Genomic DNA, 9,202 nt, shown 5'->3' on the forward strand with positions numbered 1-9,202 from the left:
CTCTGTTACCCAGGCTAGAGTGCCTGGGTAGCCTGCTGGCAGCCTAGCTCACAAATCAAATGATCCTCCTGCCTCAGCCTCCCGAGTAGCTGGCCTAATTTTTCTATTTTTAGTAGAGACATGGGTCTCACTTCTGTTCAGGGTGGTCTCAAACTCTTGAGCTCAAGCAATCCTCCTGCCCCAGCCTCCCAGAATGCTGGGATTACAAGCATGAGCACTCACTGTGCCCTGCCTGGGGAAGCACTTTTTAAATTTTTTCTGGAGACAGAGTCTCACTTTGCCACCCTCAGTAGAACATCGTGGCATAATAGCTCACAGCAACCTCAAACTCTTGGGCTCAGGGAATTCTCTTGCCTCAGTCTTTCTAGTAGCTGGGACTACAGGCGCCTGCCACAACTTTTTTTTTTTTTTTTAAGAGACAGGGTCTTGCTCTTGCTCAGGCTGGTTTTGAACCTGTGAGCTCAGGGCAATCTACCCACCTTGGCCTCCCAGAGAGTTAGATTACAAGCATGAGCCCCTAGGGAAGGTCTTTATAGGCACTAGGACTCAGGCCTGGTTCTTGGTTGCTTGATATTCAGAGTTTGTAGCTGCTCCTTTCTGAAAGCGTGTAGCATGCCTGCAGCTTGCCCAGTCACAGATACTCAGGACGCCTCACTGTGCCCTCAGAAGCAGGGACTCTCTAGTTCCAGAAAGAGCGAGACAGAGGCCCAGTTTTTAAGAAATCTGATTATTCAAATTTATTACCATCAAGAATTATGCAATGATGCTGTAGTTTTTCTTAACAAATAGAAAACAGACTGTGTACAACAGTGAACTCTACAGCACTAGCATCCACAAGGTAAAAATGAATGTTTTTCATCATCCAACATTACCAACCCTGGATTGTTGATCTTGACTGAGCCTAGCTAGATTTGGGGATGTTTTCATCACATCCCTCAGCTACAACAGCTATGCACCCTTCCCCGCCCCTACTTACCTATCTAGATAGTGCTGCCCAGAGGAAGAGGCCCTCTCCCTGCCCCTCAGCAAGCTGAGATAATAGGACAGATTATAGTACCATGAATAGAAGTCCAGTAGTCTTGCCACATTGGTTCATGAGGGCATCTTAGAGTGGAAAAGAGCAATTCTCAGGGGCTTTGAAAACGGCTGCAAACAATCCTCTAGCCTCTGCTCTGAGGACAGACATGTGCTACCAGGCCCACTGGCCTGGACCTGAAAGGCCAACCATGCCCCAGCTTGGCCCTGATGTGTGTGGGGCATGGCATACATCCTGACCCGTGCCATCCACCTTGGCCACGTGGCCTGACCCCACAGCCTATAACCACACCATAATGCAATGCTTGGGACAAAAACAAGGCTCTGTGAGCCCAGAGGTCAGCCTACAGCTAACCCCAGGCACATGGAGTTGCTCACTCTGTTGGGGGTTTGAAGCGGAGGCTGGGGATGATTTTCTTTTTCTTGTTTTTTTTTTTTTTTTTAATTTTTATGTGTGTGCATTTTTTTTTTTAAACCTTTGCAAACACGATGGAGATGAGGAATGCCTTACCAGGCTCCCCCAGACACGTCTGTGGTTCTGGGCTGTGAATGTTAGACATACATTGGGATAGACAACTGGGGATGAGTGTTCCCTATCTCTTCCCCACCCACCACTGTCTGCAGGACCTAAAAAAAGGCTCTTAAGGGAAAAATAAAACTTAAAAAAAGAAAAAAAAATTGAGTTTCCCTGCATTTGGCTGAAATAAGATCTCTGAAGGGCTGGAAGAGCAGCCCGATCAGCACCGTCTCCAGGCCCACATTGGGCCTCCACTCAGGCTGGCAGCCCCAGCGCTGTACGAGGAAGGCATGTTCTGTCCTTTAGAAGTAAAAGTCATACAAAAAAAGGATCCAAAGTAAACTCAAAAAAGAAAACAAAATAAACCCCAACCCCCACAGTGGCCCATTCTGCAATTAAGGATTTGCAAAAGGAAAAATCAGAGGGAAGAGGCTATAATCCCTTGGCCTACCCCACTTAATGTATAAAAAAGGAGGCTTTGCCTCCACCCCCACCCCATAAGAAGCAGCGTGAGAAATATGGCAGCGGGCCAGAAAGTTGGAAGCAGGCTCCAGGTGGGCCTGATGGACAGAAGAGCCACAGTGCCTGCCTACTGGTTCACCCACTTGCCCAGAGGTGTTCTAGGCTCTCTGACTGGTGTGGCAACGTTCCTAAACCGCTGTGATTCCAGTGGGCTGTGCTCTGCCAGCAACAGTATCTGTGCGGGAGGGCTGAACGATGGTTGGTATGGCTCAGAGGAGCTGTGTCCCCTCCGGAGCCCCCTAGGGGGCTCTGGAGGAGAGGGGAGCGGTAGTTACGTTGCATAGTGGTCAAAGCTGCCGAGGTACTCCAGGGCTGCACGGTAGCACAGCTGGTACTGGTCCTATAGGGATAGGGAGGCTGGTCAGAGGGGGTAGTACCAATGGATATCCCCACCACACTGCCAAGGGCATTCATGTTACAGCCAATGGGCTGTGGAGTTGGCCTCTATTGGCTAAGAATATGTCCTAGACCCAGATGGCTGTCTCTGGCAGTGTCCAGGGGAGCCTAAAAGAGCCTCTGAAGGCCCATCTTTCTCTTCCCTCTCCCAGGCTTCCACATGGGCCTAACTTCCACTGGCCACCCCAATCATGTTTATCTGCTCCCAACTGTGTACCCTACAAGGACTGCTATGTTCAGTCCTGACCCAGAGTCAGGCATACACAGGAGGCCACTATAGGGGTGCTGAATGAATAAACACATCTCACTCATGTTTCCCCAGAGCACCTTAAGCAGAGCAGGCAATTATTAAATGTTGACATCATGAATGAGCCATGTTCTTGTGTATATGCAACTGCAGCTGGAGCCAAAGATTTTGAGCAGGGCTGCTGGTAAGACCATGGCCCTGCACGGGTCTGTGTACCTCTGTCTGCACCATGGCAGGACGTTGTGTGCGCAGGGTCTTCACAGTCTGGAACATGTCGACTACACCCTCATAGCGCATGCGCTCCAGGACGATGCTCAGAGTGATGAACACCCCAGTGCGGCCCACACCAGCACTGCTCAGAGACACAGTTGGGTCGTGAGTTCTGCACACTGCAGGCAGTGGGTCTGCCAGAACTTTAGACCCCACTGTCCCAGCCTTCCATAGGCTCAGTCCTACCTGCAGTGCACAGTGATGGGCCCATCCTGCCCAAACTGCTCCTTGGTTTTGTGCACCTGCCCAATGAAATCGATGAAGCCCTCGCCTGTCTTGGGCACGCCCTGCTCTGGCCAGTCTGTGAACTGGAACTGCCGGATCGTTCTTGACTGCCCATCCTGGGAGAGGTGGGCATGGGACAGGGTTAGGGGTGTACCTTAGCCTGGTGCCCCTCTGGATGAGGTCCAGTAGTACAATGATGCAGACATACACCTGTGACATGGTTACACTGGAGGCCACCCTTGGAGATGGGCTCATACCCTAAAAGCTACAGCTCCATCTCAGATTCCTGCAGTTTGAGCAAAGGTACCATGTGGGCACCCACCCCAATGTGTTCAGGTGTTATCATGGACATGCTCAAGTGCAAACACTCACCCGGGCATCTGTGACCTTGAACTCACGCAGAATATACTGAGGCATGTTGTACTCAGCCATCGGGTCAACAACAAAGTACTGGTAGCGAGCAGAGCGTTCTGCTGGCCAGTACTGGTGGCATTTCTCCTGTGGACAGAGGGCCCAGCTCCAAGATCAGGTGGGGAAGAATGGGAGGGAAGCCAGGCTTCAGAGGATTCTGGGACAAGATTCTGGGATCACCTCAGGTGGTGCTAACGGGGTTTTGAGGCTGTGCTGACAGGAGACTGGGGTGTGAATGCAAACAGTAACAAAAGGGGCTCTTTTCCCAAGGGTGGCTGGTATTCTCCCAAGTGTAAGAAGGACCCTAGGGGGAAAGGGTGGGCTCACCCTGCCCATCTCCCGAAGCTTGGTCAGCATGACGATGATGGTGGAATTGTGCTCCCATAGCATGCGCCAGAAGTCCTCGGTGCTCTCTGCCAGAGGCCCCTGTGTAGCTATGTAGGCCTTCTGCTGTCTGGGGTGGACATAAGACTGGACATGCTGGAGGTGCTGTTGCCCCAGAATCTCCCTTAAGATTGCCTAGCCCCTTGGGGCCCTGTTCAGATCATCCCTCTTTTAGGAAAATAAATCACTGCTCTACCCAGCCCTCTCAGTCTGGGCTGGCCCTACTCTGCTGTGCCGCCAGCCAGCTAGGTGCAAGGCATGGTGGGGCAGTGATAAGCTTGCTGACCTATAGCCATCCAGGAAGCTGGCATTGATGTAGTCGGAGCCCTCCACACCACGGATAGGCTGCAGACACACACGGGTCAACTCATAGGGCATGATGTTCACCAGACGGTTCTTGAATTTGTTGCAGGGTAGGTTGGCACTGATGAAGCGGGATGTGTGGGCCTTAGAGCTAGCCAGCAACTATAGAGATGGAAGGGCTAGTTAGGCCTGGCTTCCTGTGGCCATTTCCTGACCCAGCCCAGGCCCCCACAGCCAAGTAGGCCACCTGAGCTCTACCTTGAATTCAAGCTCCATGGCAGTCACACTCTCTCCTGGAGGCACCTGGCCCAGCTTCTGGATGTGGGCGTATAGGTTGCGGGCAGGCACCTCTGTGTGTCCGCATGTGGCAGCCTCCAGCAGGGCCTCATGGATGAACACATACTGGTCCTCTGTCTGTACCATGTAGTTCCTCTGTGATCGCATGCATGTCACGTGGCCATAGATGTCAACCGTCTTCTCATGCTTCATACGCTCCAGCATGGCATCAATGACAATGAAGCAGCCCGTGCGGCCCACGCCCGCGCTGCAGGACATGGACTCAGGTTGGGGTAGAGGTTCCCCACCTCCCACCCGACTCCCTTGGTGGCACTGTACCCTCTCACCTGCAGTGCACCACCATGGGCCCTGCATCTAGTGGGTTGCAGGCCTTGACCCGCCTTAGGAAGGCCAAGATGGGGGTTGGGTACTCAGGAACCCCGTGGTCTGGCCAGGCCATGAACTGGAATTGACGCAGCTCGCGCTTCTCACTGGAGCCACTCTGGGGAGCAAAATGAGGACACATGGAGTGACCAGCCAGACTCAGGGTAGGGTGACATGTCACTTTTCTTTTTTTGAGACAGAGTCTCATTGTCGCCCTTGGTAGAGTACCGTAGCGTCACAGCTCACAGCAACCTCAAACTCCTGGGCTTAAGCAATTCTCTTGCCTCAGCCTCCCAAGTAGCTGGGACTATAGGCACTCGTCACAACGCCCGGCTATTTTTCTTTTTTGGTTGTAGTTGTCATTGTTGTTTGGTAGGCCCAGGCTGGGTTTGAACCTGCCGCCTCTGGTGTATGTGGCTGGTGCCCTCGCCGCTGAGCTACAGGCGCCGAGTAAGACATGTATGTCACTTTCTGATGGTACTCAGAAGCCACACAAGGCAGCCTAAAGGAGCTTGCCAACACCATTCTCATCACACAGGCCATCACCTTGTTTGAGCTTCTGATCATTCAATACCTAGGCTCCTGTTTGCTGTAGCCCCCTGTAGCAGAACACAATGCTCAGGCCACTGGCCTCACAGGGTCTAGGTGGCAGACAAGTGCTGGGACAGAGCTGGCCATACCTTATGGAGTGCAAAGGTGCGCACAGTGTATGTCGCCAACTCCACTGTGTCCAGCAGGGTCACCTGAATGAGGCCGTAGGTCTCAGTGCCACGGGTTGGCCAGTACTGATCGCACTTCACCTGTAGAAAGACAGGCAGGGCAGGGTGCAGATGGTGGGGATGCCCACAGGCTTAGGCAGGCAGAAGCATAATGGACATCTAACCTATCTGGCTGCAGCCCCTAGCCCCAAACTCTCAGATCCTTGTCCACTGACCCTCACCAAGCCATATCAAGTCCTCACACAATGCTGCCAACCTGCTTTAGCCAGTGGAATGAGGATTATGATCGAAAATTATTTATTCAGGGCTAGATCGCAGCGGGCACATTTTCTGCCAAATTTACTCATAATGTTTATGCACCATTTTCAAGCTCTATAAATTTTATGTTCCAGTCAATGCTTGGCAGTGCAAAAACAGATAACAGCAGCTCTTTGCTAATTAACTTAGGAGATGTGTTAATGCCCTAAGAATACTCCAACATCTAGGGAACATGTGACACCATGGGAACACCTAAGCAACTGGGGAGCAAGTTAACATTCCCAGAAAATGATAGCATTTGGTGAAACATATCAACATCCTAAGAACCCACTAGCATTTGTGAACATGATACATCCAAGAACATCCTAGTATCTGGGAACCAAGATAGTACCTCAGAAAAACAATAGCATTCCCTTGAAGAATTTCAGAGCTATTGCCCACCCGCTTTTTGGCAGGGCTCTGAACAGTCTCACCCGGGACTTCTCCTCCAGCCGTGTCATCATAACCACAGTGGCTGTACGCTGCTCCCACACCATCCGCCAGAAATCGCCCATGGTCTCAGGCAGCGGGCCCTGCGTGGCGATGTAGGCATTCTGCTTGCGGTAGCCATCGATGTAGTTGGCATTGATGTAGTCACTCCCAGGGACGCCTAGGGATGGCAAGGGCTGTGGGAGGGCATTATCCCAGGGCCCCCAGCCCAGCCCACCTGCTTCAATGCACCCCAGGCTCATTGGCATCTTCTGTAGGATGAGATGTTGCCCTAGTGGCAAATAGGAGGAGAGTAAGGAGAAGGGAGGGGGAGCCCTCACCATCGATGGAGGTGAGGATGACTCGAGAGTGATCGTAGGCAATGACATTCGCGTAGCGGTTCTTGGGCTTGTTCACCTCCAGATTTGAATTCTCCCACGTGAACTGCTGTCCTGGGTCAATGGACTGTAAGGAATGGAAGAAGTCTATGGAGTGGGAGGAGCTGGTTCTACTTCCTACTTCCCCTGCAGAGGACTCAGCCTTCCAGGTATTACCTACAAACTGTCTTCACTTTGCAGGCCACAGACAGCTCCTCTGTTCCATGGCACTAGTGACATTAAGCACCACCTACCCTACCCAGGGAGCTCAGAGGCTGCCATATAACCTATGAGGAAAGTGATGGGGTGAGGATTCCTCTGACCATAGTACCAAATCCCTTTGCTGGGTTGAGTGGCCTGGGGTTGGGCCAGAGGAACAGTCCCTCAAACCTTGTACACCTCCCCCCCCCCGATCCTGCTGTAGTACTGGAAAGTGCCCAGGGCTCTGAATACTCTCCTAGCCCAGCTCTGCTCCTACTTCCTGGGCTGTTCCCTCACTGACGTCTTTCCTTTCCCTGCCCTCCCTGTAGAAGGACACAGGGCTCCTTTAGGGTTCCTTCCAGGCCTTCCTTACTCTACCACCTCTGCTCCCAGGATTCTTATGCTCATATGCTAGGGCTGACCCAAAGCTCAGCTGTGGCCCAGAGCTCTCCCCTGAGTATCAGGGAGCCTCCCAACATCTCTGGGAGATCTCACAAATCTTTCAAGCATGATCCTTTCAAAGCTGAGTTCAGCATCTTCCCCTCCAAAGCTGGCTTTGCTGCTGGGACTCTGTTTCAGAGTGAAGGGCACCATCACCCAGCTACCTAGAAACCAGGTCCAAACCTGCCAGTTGCCACCCCTGGTCGATCACCATGTCCTGGAGCTCCCCTCCCCTTCCCCTCTCTGACCGGCTACCCTTGCCCTTGGCCAGTCCACCCCAGCTCAGTCTTGGCCTCTCCCAGCTCTTTCTTTCTTTCTTTCTTTCTCTTTTTTTTGTTTTTTGGCCAGGGCTTGGTTTGAACCCACCACTTCTGGCATATGGAGCCACTACCTTACTCCTTTGAGCCACAGGTACCGCCCCCAGCTCTTTCTTTTTGCCCCCCTCCCATACAAAGCTAGGAAAATCCTTCCAGGATGCAGATCTGTATACCACTTTCTCCTTAAAAGCCTTCTATAGCTCTTTCATCAGCTCAGAGAGCAACGATGATCATGGTGAAGTCTTAGAACTTACAGCATGCCTGGCACCACTATAAGCACTTTGCATATATTTCTTTATCTAATTCTCCTATAAGAGAGCTTCTTTCATCATCCTCACCTTTTACAGACAGATACAGTCCAAAGCACATGACATCCTCTGTATTTTGGCCCTAGCCTTATTACTGTCCATAGGACAAGGCCATTGCTGCCAGGAGCCACCCACACATACCAGCCCTCAGCCGGCTTTGGTGAGATCAGCCTACTTTCTCTTTACACATTGCTCATATCTGGTACTAGGGAATATGGTCATAGCCACATATTCAATGTGGATTATCTGACTGGGTTCCCTGAGGGCACTTATCTCCATAGCCATAGCACCCAGCAGCACACAGTACTATGTGATGAATGACGAAGCGAATGTAACGTTATGCAGAGCTATATAATCCTGGCTGGGGGATAGTCCACAGCAGCCTTGGGTAGCCAAAGAAGGCTTCCTGGAGAAGCTTTAAGGAAAGATCTGACTAGAGAAGGGGATGAGTAGAAGGTGGGGACTACTGTGAGTAGAGGCACAGTGAAGCCCACAGTGAAGCAGGGCCATGAAGGTGGTAAAGGGTAGCACAGTGAGTGTCAAGATTAAGGGACTGAAGGAAGGTAGCCCAATTCATGGCTTTGACATTCTGCAGCACACCCCATGCCAAGCAGGACCAACAAGGGCCCTAAGGTAGAGGTGGCATAGTTTCTCTGCAGTTCACATGTTCACCCATTTGCCCACCAAGCTCAGTTTATTCTTTAGAACCTGGGCCACAGCCCTTAGAAGCTACCTGGCCCCTGGCCCTTGGAAGGGCTATCCTGGTACCTTAAACACAGCTGAGGGGCAGACGTCTGACTGGAAAGGGAGTAACCTCGCAGGCTAGGCTGAGACAGCCCTTTAGTCACCTGTCGGCCAGTCATCTCCTTAGGCCAGCACTAAGTGCTGGGGAAACAGCAGCAGAGGACACAGAAAGACATCTCCACCTGTGCTTCTCAGAGAAGGTGGATCTTTCTTTCCTTTAAAACCCCTCTGTCTCGGCTCGGCGCCTATGGCTCAACCAGCTAGGGCGCCAGCCACGTACACCCAGGGTGGCGGGTTCGAATCCCCAGCCCGGACCCGCCAGACAGCAATGACGGCTGCAACCAAAAAATGGCCGGGCGTTGTGGCGGGCGCCTGTGGTCCCAGCTACTTGGGAGGCGG

At 52.1% G+C, this 9,202-nt stretch overlaps 1 protein-coding gene across 4 annotated transcripts in view; it reads right to left on the reverse strand.

The window, feature by feature from the left end:
• Positions 1-711: 711 nt before the first annotated feature.
• Positions 712-9,202, reverse strand: part of PTPRF (protein tyrosine phosphatase, receptor type F) — an 82,898-nt gene continuing 74,407 nt past the window's right edge. For all 4 annotated transcript variants that reach the window (XM_023507755.1, XM_012812335.2, XM_023507756.1 and 1 more), the window contains 11 exons: positions 6,757-6,880; positions 6,421-6,596; positions 5,651-5,770; positions 4,934-5,088; positions 4,569-4,854; positions 4,294-4,472; positions 3,951-4,077; positions 3,585-3,710; positions 3,174-3,328; positions 2,934-3,069; positions 712-2,414 (listed from right to left, as the gene is read on the reverse strand). In XM_023507755.1, coding sequence (XP_023363523.1) covers positions 2,346-2,414; positions 2,934-3,069; positions 3,174-3,328; positions 3,585-3,710; positions 3,951-4,077; positions 4,294-4,472; positions 4,569-4,854; positions 4,934-5,088; positions 5,651-5,770; positions 6,421-6,596; positions 6,757-6,880 — 1,653 coding nt within the window. In that variant the 3' untranslated portion in view covers positions 712-2,345. The remainder of the gene's footprint in view (positions 2,415-2,933; positions 3,070-3,173; positions 3,329-3,584; positions 3,711-3,950; positions 4,078-4,293; positions 4,473-4,568; positions 4,855-4,933; positions 5,089-5,650; positions 5,771-6,420; positions 6,597-6,756; positions 6,881-9,202) is intronic.

This window comes from Otolemur garnettii, unplaced genomic scaffold (genome assembly GCF_000181295.1).
Source record: "Otolemur garnettii isolate 467f Iridium unplaced genomic scaffold, OtoGar3 scaffold00202, whole genome shotgun sequence".
NCBI lineage: Eukaryota > Metazoa > Chordata > Mammalia > Primates > Galagidae > Otolemur > Otolemur garnettii.